At 35.1% G+C, this 20,559-nt stretch overlaps 1 protein-coding gene across 3 annotated transcripts; it reads left to right on the forward strand.

Moving 5' to 3' along the window:
* Positions 1-15,488: 15,488 nt before the first annotated feature.
* Positions 15,489-18,898, forward strand: LOC103853109 (trehalose-phosphate phosphatase B). Of its 3 annotated transcripts, none has more exons than XM_009130026.3 (11): positions 15,489-16,589; positions 16,681-16,821; positions 16,907-16,978; positions 17,090-17,182; positions 17,273-17,329; positions 17,429-17,530; positions 17,766-17,843; positions 17,977-18,046; positions 18,141-18,211; positions 18,341-18,433; positions 18,538-18,898. In XM_009130026.3, exons 1-11 carry the CDS (start codon positions 16,293-16,295, stop codon positions 18,595-18,597), a joined length of 1,134 nt encoding a protein of 377 aa, XP_009128274.1. In that variant the 5' UTR covers positions 15,489-16,292; the 3' UTR covers positions 18,598-18,898. The 3 variants fall into 3 exon arrangements, with proteins under 3 accessions (XP_009128274.1, XP_033140040.1, XP_009128275.1); XM_033284149.1 differs by having other exon boundaries at positions 17,282-17,329; XM_009130027.3 differs by having other exon boundaries at positions 16,686-16,821.
* The last annotated feature ends 1,661 nt before the right edge of the window (positions 18,899-20,559 follow it).

Genomic DNA, 20,559 nt, shown 5'->3' on the forward strand with positions numbered 1-20,559 from the left:
ATGCTGATGCCGTGTGATGTTGAATAAAAACTAGGAGTACCAGTCTTAATAGTTGTATCCACTCATCAATACCTAGTAACGTATCGATTCAACTTAATGGAGAAAGATCATTGAACAAGAAAACACCAGGCAGTGACTTCATGTGTCCTGCGTGCTTCTGTCTTCTCTAGATGCTCGGTCACAAACAGACGTTGCTCAAAAAAAAGAAGATAATATTAGGACAAGGGCAAAGTAGTTTTAAGAAAAAGTTACAGCTTAAGTCATAAGCTGTGATCTGAGATATAGTTTCTTCACCTGGTTTGACTGAATAATATGCTCTTTAACATCTGTGTATCCCTTACACCAAAAAAAAAAAACATCTGTATATTCCACGTTAAAGAAAAAGAAACATCAACCAAGTCTATTACAGCTCAATCATCTTCTACAAAAACAGAGAAACGCAGAGGAATGCAGTTGTGTGGGCCTGACCAGAGAACAAAGAGGAAAGACTAAAATGTACCTAGAAGATGATCAGGCTCAAAGTAAGCCCGAGTAATGGTCACTTGTGCCTATTGATAGAAAAATCAAATTACAGTCCCAGACGACAGCAAGCAGTAGGACGAAGCAGGCGTTCCAAATCAAGCTGTCCAATCCTTTCTTAGTCCTTGATTGTCTTACTGAAACCTGATGATGACATCTGCCTAGGTCACTAGGGTTTCTCTTATGATGTATAAATAAGCAGTCTTATGTAACGCCACAATCTAAAAGAGAAAATTCATTTAAATACATTTCATCTTCATCTCAAACTCATGCCTATGGCCATGGAGGTGTACACTCTCCACCATCACTGAGCATTTCTAACAGTGTTACGGTCACTCTAAACGAGCGTAACTACATCCTCTGGAAAATCTCAGTTCGAAACTTTTCTTAACGTTAAAGGTTTGCTCAGTTTTGTCACCAGCCATACTCCAGAGCCTCCTCCCGCCATTCGCGTTCCAGGCATCAACGGAAACGAATAGGCATATCAAAATTATTGTACGTCAAATAGCATCAAAAGTTTTGGTTTCAAAAGAGGGAATCTCCTCATCCAGACTGCAACCGGTGGTTTCAATTAGATCAAGTGGCCAAATCTTGGCTGCTTGGTTCGTTTTCTAAGGATATTCTTGGTGTTGTTGTCGACTGCAGCACATCACTTGAAGTCTGGATGGCTCTTGGCGTTACTATAATCGCTTCTTTCTCTCGTCCTTTTGAGCTCCAACGAAAGCTCCAAGCGGTCTCAAAGATGGAGAAGACCATGGACAACTACTCGAAGGACACAAAGACTATATGCTCTCAACTCTCCTCTATAGGGAGTCCAATTTCAGAAAGGATGAAGGTATTTTCTGCTCTCCATGGGTTTGGTAGAGAGTATGAGCCCATTAAATTACTATCGAAAGCGACTCTTACCCTCCACCTACATTTGAAAATGTTGTCCCTCGCCTAACCAGCTATGAAGACAGACCTCAAAGTTATACTGACCAGAGCTCCGTTACTCCACACTTAGCGTTTTACTCCAACAGAGGAAGAGGTAACTCTCATCGTGGCATAGGTCGTGGCCAGAACTGTGGTTACTAATCATATTCAACAAAAGATCGCGGTTTCCATCAACACATCTCACCTTCCTTTTCAGGTTCTTGGTTTTTGATCCACGTCATGTCTGCCAAATATGTGGAAAACCTGGCCATCAAGCTCTTCGCTGCTGGCACAAGTTCGACAACAGTTACCAGTCAGAGGAAATGCCACATGCTCTGGCTTCTCTTCGAATCAGAGAGAGAAAGTTCAAAAAATACATTTCATCTTCATATTAAACTCGTTTATCTTTAAAGTCTATGATTATCGCAACAGATTCATTATCTATCTCATTTCTAAAACATGAATGTTAGGCCAGTTATTATAACCGAATTTAAGAATATCAAATTTTTCTAAAGCCTATATTCTCCTCTTATGAACCTTGTGAACGTAACTTATTTGCTCGACGGCCCAAATATTATTAAATAACTTGTCAAAATATATATCTTTATGTTTTGCCAATTCTGATAGAGAATAAGCCTCTATTTTATGAGTCCATAGCCTAAGTCAAGCCTATAACTATTTTCTAAAGACCCATCCTGGTATTATGAACGTTCAACGTTCATTTAAAATAGAAAAGGAGAAAATGAAACATTTGGACTTTCCACAAACTTTCCCAAAATAAAACAAAGTTTTGTCGCCGCGTCTTAATTCTTGTCACGTCCGTTAACTTCTCACGTGTAAAATACTTTAATTTTTGCAATAGAAACTCAAAAACTATATTTCTCACTATGGACAAATAAATGATTGTTTTGGGGGATTTATTTGAAGCTCGATTTATTTGTGTGTTGATTTTTGGAGTAGGTCTGGGCACTTTACCCGATATCCGAAGCTGCACCCAAACCCGATCCGAAAAATTCGAACAGAAATCCAAACCGAAGTAGCAAAATACCCGAACGGGTATTGAGTTGGGAGAGTTTAGATATCCGAACTCAAACGGGTAATATCCGAACCCGAATGGATATCCGAAGATAACCGAACATATGTATAATTAACCTTATATTTTTACTTTACTTCTCTCATTTTATTCAAAATATTTATATTAATGCTACACATAGCTTAAAATCAGATAAAATACATATAATTATGGATTGTTACTCACTTGAAATTTTTTTCAAACTTCTTGTTTTGTGCATTAACAAAAATTGTATCCAAAATTTCAAAACAATAACCAAACTAGTGTCTTTTTTTAGTTTTAAAATTTATATTTAAATCTATTAATCATTTAATTTATTAGCTATGTTTGGAAGTAGAAACTCTTTTAGCTTGTTTCGGTTTGTTTGCTTAATCTATGAACTTTATTGATGTTTTCACTATGTTTTTGGATGGATTACTGCTGTTTTGTTCTCATTTTATGTGATTTTAGACTATTTATATTATTAGGAATGATTTGAAGACATAACATAACATTCATTTCAATTTATTTTATGTTTCGAGTTCGGATATATCTGAAATTACCCGAACACGAAGTGATAATATCCGAACCTGATCCGAAGTTATAAAATATCCGAATGGGTTTTATACTTCTATACCAAAATATCCGAATATCTGAAATACCCGATCCGAACCTGAACGTCCACCCCTATTTTAGAGGATAATTTTTGAAGGGTAAACGTTTAAATACATTATATTTGTTATTAAATATATCCTATTTTCAAAAAAAAATCAATAATTTATTTATTTTCAACAACAATCAATATTTTGATTATGTAATGAAGGTTTTAATTTAGCAACAAAAACAAAACTGAAAGTACCCAAAAGAATAACTAATAATAAAATATGGGCTTTCAGTGGGCTTACCACTATGGGCTATGGTGGGTCCTTCGATGAATCATCGCCAGACCGATTTTTCACGTCGCAATCGCAAATTTATTTTAAGTTTAGATAACTTTATTAGTAGAAGACAAACATGTCGCCACCAGGGTCCCAAGTCTCTTTATGTTAGTCTTTTTAGTCTCAGCTTCACTTGTTCTTCTTTCCTTATTAAGCCAAGTAAATATATTTGTTAGTTTGGTACAATTTTTTTAATTACTGCAAAACTACGAGCACAGAACTCCAATCAATGTAAAAGAGTAAAAAGAGTCCCCGTTAATGAAATATCACATCATGCGATTTTTCACGCATTTTAAAACGATGAATACTTCTCGAAACTTAAGTTATATATATAACTCGAAATGTTCATGACCAACGTGTCAGAGGTCCTCCGTTTGAGTGACTGGTAGGACAAAACTAATATTATACTATTTCCGTTCTTAAATAAATGTTATTTTGATATTTTTTCACACATATTAAAAAACGAGATGAAATATATGTAAGTTGTTATTAATTACATTTCTGACAAATAGTATCTAAGATAACTAAAATTATTTATAAAATCAATACAGTTTGCAATTAATTTTCACCTGAAAATAAATATAATTTGCATTGAAATTGTAAAGTGATATTTTTTATGTAGTAAAAAAAAATTAAAATGACACCTATTATAAAACAGAGTAAGTATATTATAGTTTCTAGAGGATTAGGGTTCCGGTCAGAACTTCTTAGTAATTAAAAATATATATAGTAAATAGAGTCAAAATAAACAATAGAGTGCTTGACAAAAAAAAACAATAGAGTGCACTAATTTATGGACCTTTTTAATAAATGTTGAAGATCTTGACGTTACATGAGAGACTTTGGTACTAAGGATCAAAATTTAGTTGGGTGTGACAAAGAGCTTAGTGTTACCGTAAAATGGACAATATATCCACTAGGCACTAGCAAATAAATCGAAACTTCAAATGACTATTAATATATCTTAATTTTTTTTTGTCAACAATTAATTATAAATTAATAGGTAAGATAACATTTTTTTTGCCTCCACGCAAAAGAAACTTTAAGTACAATTACCGATCGGATGATCTCATTTAAATAAGCAAAGCAAAGACCACCTGTTCGTGGCAGATCTTGGGAACCTACATATAAAACAAATTTTTTTGGCAATATATGCTTTGTAGTTTAGATAGTATGGGGGATAAATACTGGCAATAATATGTTTACTCTCTTTCGTATTGCGATTCACCTACAAGCTTTTATGTCTTTATACCACAACAGTTTTCATTGGACGAGACTAAGAAAAAAAAATATTTGGGACGTAACCATATGTTTCAAACATATTAAGCATAACACTGCATTTGGGAGTATTGCATTCGAAACGTTTGTTGTTTGGTACGGTTGTTTGTTTTAATATATATACACTTGTAAATTAAATGTGTTACGCGATATATATACATATGCTAATTATATACACACATCTAGTAGCACAATGCAAAATTACAAACGCAGACTTTATTGCCAGGTAAATTAACATAGATGATATATATATACATGTTACAATGACATAGTAACTGAATATGATACGTTCAAACTTAGAAATATATACAGCATGCTGGAGTAGTTAAGGGCCAATTTGGTGGTTGAATATATATCAAATTAATATGTTTTAGTTAATTCAAAAACTTTAATAAGTGACAGAAATATCAATAGTGGTCTAGTTACTCCATTCACTAAAACAAAATAGGGTTTTCATGTCGGTTTAAGTCATAAGTTGACAATACTATTCAGACCTAACTTTAATAGTTAAGTATATCTTTCATCAATCACTACCAAACTAATTACATGTGTCTACACATGTCTTTACACTGTTTTCCATTTTTCTTACATCAAATCAAATGCTAATTTATTTGCATGCCACACAATTTTATACATATTAGTAATTCAAGTGAAATAATCATATAGGTAAACTAGTATGTTTCCCATATAAATGGCCACTACGGTTTCGAGTATCTAGCTAAACATTCATAACATTCAGGATATTAGTTATATATTAAAATTTTAAATAAATTATTGTATACACTATATACATGCACAAAGGATTTTCTTTCTGATGCAGCGCATCTCTTGTTTCTTGGACCTTAAGCCACTCTTGGGTTTAGTTATCCTTTACGGTTTTGGTGTTGGTTTTATTTGAGATAAGCATGTTTTATTAGAGATAAACATCTAGTTAGTTTTCAGTTATTATTTGGCTTTATTTATAAGTCGATTACGACTTCGTTGTAAGATACGCTTTTGATAATAAGAATATTGAGTTTTAGAGCTTTGATAGCTAGAAGAGGAGTACTCTTCATCTCTTTCGATCGTCTGAACCTGTTGTTCATCGATCAACCCCCGTTCCCTTACGCAACGTAGCTTCCGCCCTCTATCAGTTGGTATCAGACTAGAACGTTCTGGGTGTGAATTCTCCTGCGATCATGCCTCCAAAGAAAGTCGATGCGGCCAAGGATGCACCGATCGGTGATTGGACAGAGTTTCGCCAAGCTTTGTTGGCAATGCATGAGGAGACTCAGCGAACTATTCAACAATCAATGCATGAATTGGGTGAAACGTTACTACAACGTTTTCCAGCAAATAATCCCCTACTTGAAGGAGATGGTGCAGAGGACAATCGCAATCCTTTTGCGAATCGTCAGGCACGTGGTGATAACGACGATAGGCGTGTTCATCACGCACCCCGTGTTGCTAACACAGATTCGAAGTGGGAATCTTCTTTCAAGGTCGAGATCCCTGAATTTCATGGTGGCAGTCGTGGAGACGTACTGTTGGATTGGATGGTGTCGGTGGAAGAAGTATTAGAGTTCAAACAAGTGCCGGAGGAGCGCAGGGTTCCTTTGGTGGCGATGCGTTTTCGAGGACACGCTGCCTCTTGGTGGAAACAAATCAAAACCACTCGTGCGCGTACGGGTCGTGCTCCAATTCAGACGTGGGAAAAGTTAAAGAAGCACCTCCGCTCAACGTTCCTGCCACACAACTACGACAGGGCTGTCTACAACAAATTACAAAACCTAAAGCAAGGCAACCGCTCCGTCGACGAGTATGCAGAGGAGTTTTCTCTTTTGCTAACGCGTACTGATATCTACGATAGCGAAGATCAACTGGTCTCACGATTCATCGGGGGACTGCGCCCTCAACTTCAATCATCTTTGGCGCAATTTGACCCTACTACGATCGCTGAAGCACATAGACGCGCAGTGACATTTGAACAACAGGGTCGCACTGGATCATCCAGCTGGTCTTCTCAGTCTAACCGCGGCAAACCTACCGAGTCGTCAACGACAACAGCCCAGCCAACTAAGGACTCGGATCCTGCATCAGCGAGTCAACGATCTCCCACTACAACGGAGGATCCAAACCTACGCCGTTCATCGCGTATACCAGCAATTAAATGCTTCTCCTGCGGCGAACAAGGTCATCGTCAAGCGAACTGCCCACATCAACAACGACGTGGTCTCCTTCTCGAAGGAAACAAGAAAGATGATGCGGCAGTATACGACTCCTATGACGAGGAGGACACTGAAGTCGAAGAAGCGCTACCACCACCAGACAACAAAGAACGTCTTCTGGTCGTTCGACGTTCTTGCGTGGTCCCACATCGGCAGGACGATAAATGGTTGCGCACGAACATCTTCCGCTCTACTTGTGTCATCAAGGACCGCACTTGCACTTTTGTGATCGACTCAGGGAGTTGTCGCAACATGATCGCAAAGCACGCCGTCGACAAATTGGGACTAACCAGCGAGCTACACCCGGCTCCTTACACACTAGGCTGGTTAGATGAGAACGTCAATCTGCGCGTCACGCATCGTTGCTTGGTTCCTTTTGCTATCGGAGAGCACTACCGTGACCGTACCTACTGCGATATAGTACCAATGGACATCAGCCATCTACTCCTGGGTCGCCCATGGGAGTTTGATCGCAAAATCACTCATGACGGCGCCAAGAACACATACAGCTTCTATTGGGAGAATCATCACATTATTCTCCTGCCATCGAAGGATGCGTCTTTGCCGGCCCCACCATCTTCTCCTCGTCACGAGCTGTCTCCGCAGGGCACAACACTATTGTGTTCTTACGGTGCTTTCATGACAGAGCTACGAACAGAAGGGTTTGCTTTAGCATTATTACCGATGTCTGCTGACACTACACCACCACCGTTAGTCTCTCCTGCACTTTCGGCGATTCTCCAAGAGTTCGCATACGTCTTTCCATCGGATCTTCCGACTGGTCTTCCCCCCCTGCGCGACATCCAACATCAGATAGACCTGACTCCGGGCGCAGTGTTACCAAATCGGCCCCACTATCGAATGAGCCCTCTCGAGCATGAGGAGCTTCGTCGCCAAGTGGAGGAACTGTTACGAAAAGGGTACATTCGCGAGTCTCTTAGCCCATGTGCAGTGCCTGCTCTGCTGATTCCCAAGAAAGATGGCACGTGGCGCATGTGCGTGGACAGTCGAGCTGTGAACAAAATAACAGTTCGATATCGCTTCCCCATCCCCAGACTCGACGACTTGCTCGACCAGATTGGCTCTGCGACTGTCTTTTCAAAAATTGACTTGAAAAGCGGTTACCACCAAATCAGAATTCGACCAGGTGATGAGTGGAAGACAGCCTTCAAAACTCGAGAAGGTCTATTCGAATGGTTAGTCATGCCCTTCGGCCTCTCCAATGCGCCAAGTACTTTTATGTGCATCATGAATCAGGCCCTCAGACCATTCATCGGCAAGTTTGTTGTGGTGTACTTCGACGACATACTTATCTTCAGTCCTTCCTTGGCTGAACATGCAGTGCACTTGCGGCAGGTCTTGGCGATTCTGCGACAAGAAAAGCTGTTCGCAGCAAGCCACAAATGTGAATTCGGTGTCTCCGAAGTCCTGTTCTTAGGATACGTAGTCTCAGCTCGAGGTCTAGCAATGGATACCTCCAAAGTTGAAGCAGTGCGCTCGTGGCCAATCCCAACAACAGTGTCTGCAGTGCGTAGCTTCCACGGCTTTGCATCCTTTTATAGGAGGTTCGTGAGCCACTTTAGCTCCATCATGGCGCCCATTACAAGCTGCATGCGCGAAGGGAAGTTCGAGTGGACACAGGCAGCGACAGAGGCGTTCAACCTCATCAAGGAAAAGTTAACAACGGCGCCAATATTAGTGCTGCCTGACTTCTCTGTTACTTTTGAACTGCACTGCGATGCTTCAAAGCTAGGCATTGGAGCCGTCTTGAGCCAACAGGGACGACCAGTGGCATATTACAGTGAGAAGTTGTCTGGGGCAAGAGGTCGCTACAGCACATATGATGTCGAATTCTACGCTATCGTGCAAGCGATCAAACACTGGAGACACTACTTAGTTCACCGTGAATTCGTCTTGTACACAGACCATGATGCTCTGAGACACCTTGACAGCCAAGCTAAAGTCTCCTCACGTCATGCATCTTGGATCTCATATCTGCAGCAATTCACTTTTTCTATCTGTCATAAAGTGGGTAAGCTAAACAGAGTTGCAGACGCACTCAGTCGACGACATAGCTTGCTTACTACCTTGCACACCTCTGTTACTGGTTTCGCATCATTTGCTGATCTATATGCCACAGACCCTTTCTTTGGTCGTGTATACGATGAGGCGAAGCAGGGTATCTCCGACAACTTCACCTGCGACGAGGGTTTTCTTTTTCGGGGTCTGCAGATTTGTGTCCCTCAGTGTAGCCTTCGGTTGCAAATCATACAAGAGCTACATAACGAAGGACATGTGGGACGGGATAGGACACTGCAACTTGTGTCTCAGACATACTTTTGGCCTTCTTTGCGCAAAGATGTGGAGAGATTTGTGGAGCGTTGTCGTGTGTGCCAGCAAGCAAAAGGACGCGCAACTAACGCCGGTCTATACTTACCATTGCCGATCCCTACCCAGCCATGGTCCGATGTGAGCATGGACTTTGTCCTAGGTCTCCCACGCACCCAGCGAGGCTTCGACTCCATCTTTGTCATTGTGGATCGCTTTTCCAAAATGGCGCATTTCGTGCCTTGCAAGAAAACCACAGATGCAATCAATGTCGCCTCCCTTTTCTTCCGTGAGATTTACAGACTTCATGGATTGCCTACCTCTATTGTTTCTGATCGGGACACACGGTTCCTCAGTCATTTTTGGCGTTCGTTGTGGAAGCTTCTTGGTACTAGCTTGGATATGAGCACCGCATACCATCCCCAAACAGACGGCCAGACAGAGGTCACGAATCGCGCCTTAGGAGATCTGCTGCGTTGTCTTGTCGGAGACAATATCAAGTCTTGGGATACTAAGCTTTGTCAAGCCGAATTTGCACACAACCACGCCCTTAACAGGAGCTTGGGCTTCTGTCCTTTTCAGGTAGTTTACGGATCTATTCCAAGGTGCCCTTTGGATCTTGCGACCGTCCCGGATAAGACTCGTCACCATGGTGAAGCTGTCGACTTCGTGACAGACTTGCAGAAACTCCACCAACAAGCTCAATCTAACTTGGAGCAGGCCACTACCAAATACAAAGCCGCGGCTGATGTGAAGCGACGCGAGCTTCGTTTTAATCCAGGTGATCAGGTCTGGGTTTATCTGACAAAGGATCGTCTACCTCAGAGGGAACACAACAAGCTTCATGCTCGTAAGATTGGTCCAGTTGAAGTCGTGGAATGCATCAACGAAAATGCGTACCGTGTCCGTCTTCCGTCGCATGTACGCACGGCTGATGTTTTTAATGTGAAGCACCTCACTCCTTTCTATGGAGATAACACCGTTGCAGCTTCGTGGACGAAGCCTTCCCCACCGGGAGAGACCTGATGCAGCGCATCTCTTGTTTCTTGGGCCTTAAGCCACTCTTGGGTTTAGTTATCCTTTACGGTTTTGGTGTTGGTTTTATTTGAGATAAGCATGTTTTATTAGAGATAAACATCTAGTTAGTTTTCAGTTATTATTTGGCTTTATTTATAAGTCGATTACGACTTCGTTGTAAGACACGCTTTTGATAATAAGAATATTGAGTTTTAGAGCTTTGATAGCTAGAAGAGGAGTACTCTTCATCTCTTTCGATCGTCTGAACCTGTTGTTCATCGATCAACCCCCGTTCCCTTACGCAACGTAGCTTCCGCCCTCTATCACTTTCTAACCAGCAAATTTCAATTGGTTTTTGAAAATATTATATTGTAGGCATATACTTAAGTTAGCCCTAATAATTGATGGTGGATTCGAAGTTGGTGGCATACATACGCAAATGCATAGTTAACTTTTGAAACGGGGCAATAGTAAATTCAGTGGTTTTCACTTTTAAGCATGGTAGACTTCACAATTATTTTTGTCAATATTTTGAAAAACCAATTATAAATTACCTTTTCTTCTGAATTGTGTTGGGTCTTCCATTTCTTTCAACACACTTGGACTCTTTCAGAAGCTTTATAGTTCGAATCAACAAATTTAATAAGAAAGCTTCCCATAACATAAAATTAAAAAATCTAAATTTTTAAAATTTTCCATTTTGTTGGTTAGCAGCAAAGGCAAAAAGATAGTGTTTAGATATATTGTTCATATTAATCAAATACTTATTATTGATAGCACGGTAGCAATAAAACAAGGATACTTATATATATATATATATATATATATATATATATATATATATATATATATATATATATATATATATATAAACCAATAAAACTTACATTGAATTCATCATTTGGAAGAAAGAACATTAAATAAATTAAGATCCTCTAGCTCATGGGGCAAGACAGTTGAAATGTGACCTTATGCTTCATTGAAGGGACCAGCAGATCTTCAGTTTTTTGATATTTTTATGAATAGCATTGATATAAGCCATATACTAATTTACAAAATTATAATATAAAAATGTGACTACCTTAGCTAATTTAGAGATTTTTTTGCTATCAAAACATTCTAACAGTTCATGCGCTGAAATCTGAGAGTTTATCATGTATTTCATTTGTATACGCAAGATAAAAAGATTAACTATTATATAATTTAATATAGTGTAATTTTTAAACTAGTTAGTTTAATTAGAAAAAGTATTTGCTGATAAAGAACCAAATTATCAGGGGAAACACAGAAATTTGATATAAAAGAAATTATAGCAGCTTATAATTGATGCAAGTTGGCAAATAATAGACAGCCACGTAGGCGCAGTTGAGGGAGCTATGAGATGAAGACACATTCACATGTTTGATAAAACTTGAGTTATTGTAGGGGAAAATAATTAAGAAAAATACACATTAATATTTAGTTATAAGTGCTAACCGTAAGAATCTTACCGTTGAATTTGAACCAGATTACGTATTTTGATTTGATTACAAAAAGTACAATAATATTCGTATAACTTTTTCTAGAAATGAATCAGTTGTATCGATTAAAAAAATAGAGATTTTGGTTCTATCAATTACAATATTAGAACTAGTCACTCTCTCGATCTAATTTTCCTGATACGAATAAACTTGAGTTGAGATTTATCACTGAAAAGTCGAAAATTAAAGGCACTGCTTCAGTCTATAGATCTCTCCTAACTCTAGAAAGCTTATGCAATGTAATTTACCAATGATATAATTCCCACTTTTCGTGTTTAATACATTATTAAAAGGTGGCATCCTCGAACAAAATTTATCAGAAATATTGATTGTAAAAGATAATAAACCAAATCTCTCCTTGTTCTTCATAATAGGCAAAAAAGTATTGATAATGGAAAATAAAGTAAACTAAGAAATACAGAGTAAGCAAAAAAAAAAAATTAGAATGAGTTCTAGGACAGAAAGGCCCACCATGCATCGATATTTACTGAAAAACAAAAGTCTTCCTTAATGGGAAAGTTATTCCAAGTCCTCTTTGTAGAATGGGGACCTCGACTAAAAATCAAAATCTCATAAATATATTAATTAATCAACTTACACCTCAAAGTAACTATATTTTTTCTCGCAAATGGTTTAGCAGCATAAAATTTTATTTGAAATTATTTATGATGGAAACCCTAAATTTTGAAACAATTTACTTTTTTTTTTTTCACAATTCACATGCTTGCGACCTCTACTAGTTGCCAAACCATACACGTATTCCTTGTTATTCTTATATGTTCATATCATGGCCCTCAGATCATAACTCTCACGAGATATTAAAAAATAAGCCTATCAAATAGTCACTTTGAAATGAAAAAAGGATATATATTTTATTCGGACTAAAAACATGCATACTTTTAAAACAAAATCATTGTTAAATCTTGTTACGCTCTATAGTACTTATACATGTTTATTAAAATGCAATTAATTATAATATGATACATGTTTATGCAAAATCCAAATTGTAAAGTGAAATTGCATCTTATATACATAATTTTTTCCCTCATTAAGTCAATACCCTAAATCCCACACTACACTATGATGCCTTCGTTGATAGACACAAAACTTGTCCCATCGTAAATATATAGTTTGCTAATTTCATCATTTTTTTGAGTTTTAAGCCAATTCACTCAATTGTAAACTCATCAGATCATTTTGGCTGTCGGGCATAGACATTTTTTATTTGGAATGAATGGTAAATTAATTCAAACAAAAAAAAACTATATACATAGTATGTTACTTTATCAAATAGTTTTTTTCTGAGAAATAAAAACTACAAATGAATTTCATCCAATTCTTTTATGGTTTAAGTTACAGTAATATAACATTGTAGATACAAACAAAACTTAATAACATCAATATCCATGAGTTTCTACAAATGAGTGTGTATCCACATTACTATATAATATTCTATAATAATTTAATTATATATATCAAATTTAATATTCAAATATGGAGTACATAATTTAAAAGAAAATATACAAGAGTAGTGAAAGATTCTTCTTTCTTTTTCTATCTTTCTAAAAAAATTCTATTTGTTTTGTGAAAAACTCTTGCAAGAGAGTATCAATGGTGCTCCAACCTATCTATACGATTAAGTAGTATTTGGAAATGTCTACTAGCATTACTTCAGCTTTAGATTGATTTTGAAATCATTTTTTTAGACAGACAAAACATGATACTTTTTTAGACTGGTTTTGAAATCATTTATAAATCGTAATCCCTCTCTAGGAAGGAGGCTAGAGCTTGTCAAAACATGGAACTCTACGTAGACATATAATGATCTATTTGAAAGGTGACAACCTGAATCTGAAATTATATTCATGTCGGGAATTAAATTTGGTAAATGTATCTATTTACAATGAACTTTTGGGTTATTGTGATTAGTTCATGAACCCAACTATGCCGAACTTAGCTTTTCTTGTAACCGCCGCCGAATGTAGTAAAATAAATCAAACCACACCGCACAACGTCTTAATTAACAGAACGAAAAGGATCGGAAACTTCCATTCCATGTGTTTATCACTGTGTTTATATGTGTACAAACTAAACTAAATACAATGAATATAGAAAATGTATTAATTAATGGAGCTTGGTTTAGTAAATTAATAGGTATCAAAGTGATTGTCCCCGTCGGAACAAGAAATCTAAAGGGTTTATAGTTTCGCGCCCTTTGTGGATTCTCAAGTAACGAAAGTCAAGAATGTTGACCCATGTGGTCGTCTTTAGTTATGAAATTATATTACTTTTTGTCAAGTTATGAGATTATATTCAAACAGCAGTTTGGAAGTAGTTTAATTATAAGAGTTGACAAAGCAGTACAACAAACCGTCGCTAATATTATTACTTTATATGTAATGGGTGAAGCCGTACGTATATACAATATACGAACAAGGGCATACATTTGCAATGAAATGAGAAAAGTAATACACGTAGGGTTTCTATTATAAATTTCTTATTGCATGATAAAACTATAGAGTTTATAGCTACTACTATTTTCGATTTAATACCACAGAATGTTAGATACATTTGGTACAATCGTTTTTGTTCCTGTGGGTGTTCCCCGTTCTAGTACATATATTCGCTCTATTTTATTTTATTTTTCGGGATTTTTTATAAGGTCTGTTTTAGATATAATTTAAAAGCTGTTTAAAGATTCTTATTACAGGGTCCCAAAACAAAAGTTTAAATTTTCTCTAGTTTGGTTATCCCTTAATGTATCTGTATGCAATGTTATAGTAGGTTATTACAATGTGATGGTTAGAACGTAAGACAACTTTTATACGTGATTTGTCATAGCCATATCCTTAGTCGCATTGCTCGAACTATATAAATCAACACATATACATGTAGGCTTCTAGCTACGTTAACGTTATGTAGTGGGCACCAAGCGGTTTAAATCTACAAACAAGTCTTTGAATATGCTGATATGACTTTCGGTGTAACCTTTTCATGATTCTTATATTAACGTATAGCCAATAGGAATCGGAGACATCTTTTGCCGAGATTATGTGGAGATATGGTTTTTGATCAAATTCTTGAATCTATTAATATGTTGATGTGTATTGTAGGAATTTCGAATAACTTTTCTATAAAAAAAAAGATCGAATAACCTTGAAAGGTCGAGGTTACTGATTTCATACTGTAAAACATTTCATGCCGCGTTTTGGTCATTACATTCCTTGAATTTTATTCTACCACTACTTTTTACCTTAAGACTTCATATTCAAACACAAAAAAATACTTGGAAATTCAATTTATTTTTCATAAGAACATCATATGGACCACCATTCCAACAAATTCATTTCTACACATCTATCCATGTAAATGTGGATACCTAGTTAGTTACAAAAAAAAAAAAATGTGGATACCTAGTTAATTTGCAGCGTTAATAAATCGCATCTTTAAATTCAAATCAAAACTCTTATCCATTTTTATCAAAACCACACTTAGGTAATCGTAACGAAAGAATTAATCAAGCAAATAACCATTCATAATATAGCTCGCATTACAACAACAAGCTGATTTCTTAAGTAAAAATGTTCACTTTTGTATTCCATGAATTAACTCATATTTACATGCTACTTTAAATATAGACCTACTATAAAATATTTAGACGTAAGTTGTTTAAATCATACATAAATATATAATAAAAATTCGCAACTGGAGTCATTTTAAAAATAAAATAAAAAACATATCCAATTCGAAAAAACTCATATAGTACTCAAAAAATATTATGGTTCAACTAGTTATTTAATTATTTATTATGACACCTGGTACATTTTTTATAAGTATTTGTCTACAATAGTTTATTATTCATCAATATAAATATATATATGCTATATTTTATAATGTATTTTAGTATCTTAATTGTCTACTCTTCAAAAACTTATAGAACGAATGAAATTATATATTTTCATATTTCATTTACATTGTCAAATATTGAATAACAACAAAAAGATTCATGTCATATCTAAATAAGAGCATGATTAACTCAGTCTCTTATTTGAGATTCTTAATTTATGATTTGACATTTTTTTTACATTTTTCGGTTAATAGATGTCTCTTATATTTTTTATTTAAGATATGATTTTTAGATTTTCTTAGTTAAAAACTAAAAAGTGTCTCTTAACTGAAGCTAAAACTCCAGTTAAAAGACCGGATTAATCATGGCCTAAGGATTCAATGGAGTGAAAAAAAGAAAAATAGGGAATTAAAAGCTGAAAATAAGAAAGAGAGAGGGGCATAATGTGGCCAAAAAGGTACAGAGGGAGCCACCAATGATAGATGAAGTTTTTGCAATTTCTTTTGTCTCATACTTAATTATTTTTCTCTCTTCCTTCTCTTCACACTTCTCCTTATAAATTCCTCTTCTCCTTCTTCATTTCCTCCTCATCATTCACACACACACACACACACTGTCTCTCTTTCTCTCTGTCTTTCTCCATATCTCCTCTCGTTTTCAACACTTGTGAGAAATATGACGAACCAGAATGTCATCGTCTCCGACAGAAATCCCATCTTGGGTTCAAAAACCATCACAGTCTCTGTCTCTAACTCTCCCCTGTTCTCTTCACCTCCCACTTACTTTACCTTCCCTCGTCGAAAGTTCTTGGAACTTCTTGAAGCAGCTGACAAAAACAACAACAACAAGAACAATCTTGGTGCTGGAAAGATTTCATCGTGGGTTGATTCCATGCGTGATTCTTCTCCTACACGTCTCAGATCCTCTTCTCGTGACTCTGACTCAGACAACGACGAAAAAACATCTTGGATCGTACGTTACTTATTTGTACCTTAAATCTAAATTACCCATATCAAGATTTTGGTATATCATCATGATTTCGTATTCTTATTTTTATTTTTAGGTTAGATTTCCATCAGCTTTGAATATGTTTGATAAGATTATGAATGCTGCAAAAGGGAAACAAATTGTGATGTTTCTTGATTACGATGGGACGCTTTCTCCTATAGTTGAAGATCCCGACAAAGCTTACATAACACATGAGGTTTTTATTCTGTTCCATGTCTAAAACCTTGTTATTTAATTATTTAATTATTTTTGGTTTAATAATATTGTAATTATTTCAACAGATGCGAGAGGTTGTAAAGGATGTGGCTCTAAACTTCCCTACTGCTATAGTCACTGGACGATCCATTGATAAGGTACATTATATTTTACCAAACTTTGATATAAACTATATACTCTAAATAAATAAATATATATATAATGAAGTCTATGTATTAATATTAATTATGTGAGATATCTACTTTCAGGTTCGTGCTTTTGTCAAACTCAACGAGATTTACTACGCTGGAAGCCATGGCATGGACATTGAAGGACCTACCAACGAAAATAGTTACGGCGAGGTGAGAAAACAATGCAGAAAAAATCGATTGTTAAAAAAACAAGTAATTGTCTAATTACTAATCTATTTTCTTTTGTGAAATGGTCTTAAGAGTAATCAGGGAGTGCTGTTTCAACCTGCTCGTGAGTTTGTACCAATGATCGAGAAGGTGCATTTTGAGGCTTTTATTACCTTCACAAATGTAACTAATCGAATTACAGAGTGAAAACAGTAAATATATTTAACTTTATTGTGTATATAACTTCAGGTGGTTAAGATTTTAGAAGAAAAGACAAAATGTATCCCTGGGGCTATGGTGGAGAACAACAAGTTTTGTCTGTCCGTACATTTTCGACGTGTTGATGAGAAAGTAAGAACAAAAATGATTATGAAAACCGAAAAAACTTTCTCTTCTTTGTGAAATGGTCCACACTGCTTATTGTTTTTAACCCAAAGTATTTTACAAATAAACTTAAAAGACTTATATCTTGTTCAAATGTAACGTCTAGTTTTCACATAAAACTATTGTTTGATATGCATTAAACACTATACTTTTTGTAATGTCTTCTAATTATTTGTCTATGTACTTTTTTTGTTTCTAACAGATATGGGCCGCATTAGCCGAACAAGTGAAATCAGTTCTAGTTGATTATCCAAAGCTGAAACTAACCCAAGGTAGAAAGGTAAATTTAATCTTCCTTTCCCTCTTTTTACTAATCCTTAGAAGGCTAATTAAGTGTACTTCATGTAGAATAATAATACAATAACAATCATCTTTATCAGACTACTAACTAATCTATTTATTTGTAAAACCAGGTGCTTGAAATCCGCCCCACAATCAAATGGGACAAGGGCCAGGCCCTCAATTTTTTGCTAAGATCATTAGGTGAGAGCATCACATATATGCATTTATTAATCTAATATTTGGGAAATAATTGTTAGTTCTGTTCATTCTTATATCCTTGATCTTATTAAAATAGGATTCGAACATTCGGAAAATGTTGTTCCGGTGTATATTGGAGATGACCGTACCGACGAAGATGCGTTTAAGGTATGATGACAATTAGTTATAACACGTTTACGTACCATCAACTACTCTTATTTTTTTAGGTTTTTTAATATACTTTAATATGCAGTTCAACAAATATTAACGTTGTAAATTAACCATATATTTCGATAGGTTTTACGTGAAAAGGGACAAGGTTTTGGGATTCTTGTCTCAAAAGTTCCAAAGGAAACCAATGCCTCTTATTCTCTTCAAGACCCTTCTCAGGTAAATTTAATCTTAGCCGTTTTTGATTTAATATAAAAATTATCGCAACCTTATATCTATATTTATGACTGTTATATTAAACTGGAAACCATTTTAATTTACAGGTTAATGAGTTTCTGAAGCGTTTGGTAGACTGGAAGAGGAAGACAGTTGGGGAAGAGTGAAACAAAATACCACATTAATACCTGAGTTTATTTCTAAATTTTGAGGAGAATATTTATATTGTCAACCTTTTAAGAAAACTAGTAGATGCTTAGAGGGTGTTTCGGCCAGAAGTATCTTAACTTTTCTACATGGATCCAGAAATTGTAAATTTCGTGTAACGATTCAGAAAAGGGAGAAAATGTATTAATACATTCTCCGACGTTTATCTTCATTTCCAACTTCTTGTGCCTCGTCATAACTTAATACTTTTTTTCTACCGTTCACTGTTTAATCAGTGAATATGGGATGATGTTGTCGATATGAGAAGTTTTTACACGTAGTATCTTTTACATTGAGGTCGTTAATAATATTCACGGGTGTTTCATAAGCTGTAAAAACATCTTTTTGAACCAATTATATTTATTGTGGTTTAGCGATGAAACATTAATCGACTTTAAAAAAAGATAAATAGAGTTTTAAATTTTGAGGGAATAGAGTTCAATGTTTTTATCGCGAACTTTATTTTAGTTAACCATTATAGCTGCTTTCAATGATAAGAATATTTAGCTTTTCACATGCCGGTTGTAAGCTTCTGTTCTTATTTTCAAATAAAATGATCATTTTCCAATTAAGTTTTAATATATTGGTAGTTGATGAACATAACAACACTTTGAAAAGAATATAATCAAAGAGAATGAATATACTTTTATTATTATATTATGATATTACCTTTAACGCAGAGTAAACATTGTTACAGGTGTTTAGACTACATGCGCACTGCACAATACGTGCTTATAATATTATTATATACTAATTAGCCAAATGTGATCGGGTTCGGGTTTTATTTTCCGAGATTACATTGGATTTTTTTGTAGGAATACGAGAAACTCCCTGTAAAAGTAATAAAACAAAGTGCTTAACAAACAAAAGAGGGTAATAAAACAAAGTAGGGATCATTTAGAAATCACATGAATACAGATGCATATAACTAGGTATTATAAGTACGATAGAAAAGTATTAAATAATGTTATTTAAATAACAAAGCTGTAAATATTAAACAGGATTGAAAGTACTGTTTTGCAGTGAAAGAAAAGCTCTTCTTGTCTGTTTATTTAAATATTAGAAAGTAGAATGTAAGTATAATATGATTTTGGGTAGTCAGCAGAAATCACTACCGCAAACCCAACAAGTTCAAATCCCATATATTATCTTACAATATTTTGAATTCCTCAAAAGAGTGTATAGTGCTAAACTTATTGGATATTAATATACTGATGAATATAGATGTACTAAAAATAAATTTAGTATATGTACAATTTAAATCATATATAATTTATATTTAGACAAAAAATATAGTTTATATAAACAGAATATACCAAGTGATGAGATTATTTCAGAAAATCTCACTTTACAAGAAAAAACATGACTATTTCATTAATTTGACAATATACATGGCAACTTGTAACTATTTGTGATTATTTCATCAGACAAAAAACTAGCATTTGTTTATATCTAACTAGCTACTTTTAGATCCTTTAAGTTTTTAACTGATTGATTTTCTATTTTCCACTTACATTATATAATAGCAATGTTTTACAACAAATAGTTATTTTTTAAATAATTTTCCACAACTATATAGGTTTTAATTATTTTTGATTGATAGTTCCTTAAGTTTTCAATGCATTATCATTGATAAATAATTAATTGAAAATTTAAAAAGCCAATTTGTGATTTATAAAATTAGCTTATAAAATATAAAATATTTCAAAAAAAAATAAAACAAAATTTGATTTGTATCCAATATCAAGAACAAGTTTACAAAGAGTTTGCTGAAGTGTTATTCTTTTAACAAAATTTTTTTACAGTATATATTTTGTTAGATTACCAACTTCAACCTAAAAAAAATTTTAAAAAAAAAAAATTCAACCTAAAAGGAAAATGCTTATCAATATATTAATTTATATGGTTGAAGTTCCTATTTT

Source organism: Brassica rapa, chromosome A02 (genome assembly GCF_000309985.2).
Source record: "Brassica rapa cultivar Chiifu-401-42 chromosome A02, CAAS_Brap_v3.01, whole genome shotgun sequence".
Classification (NCBI taxonomy): Eukaryota; Viridiplantae; Streptophyta; class Magnoliopsida; order Brassicales; family Brassicaceae; genus Brassica; species Brassica rapa.

What these genes read in the sequence shown, in the direction of transcription:
- LOC103853109 (XM_009130026.3), top strand. Translation starts at nt 16,293, where the DNA reads ATGACGAACCAGAATGTCATCGTCTCCGACAGAAATCCCATCTTGGGT. An exon ending in ACGAAAAAACATCTTGGATC is followed by an intron (nt 16,590 to 16,680) that starts GTACGTTACTTA and finishes TTTTATTTTTAG; the next exon opens with GTTAGATTTCCATCAGCTTT. An exon ending in CCGACGAAGATGCGTTTAAG is followed by an intron (nt 18,212 to 18,340) that starts GTATGATGACAA and finishes ATATTTCGATAG; the next exon opens with GTTTTACGTGAAAAGGGACA.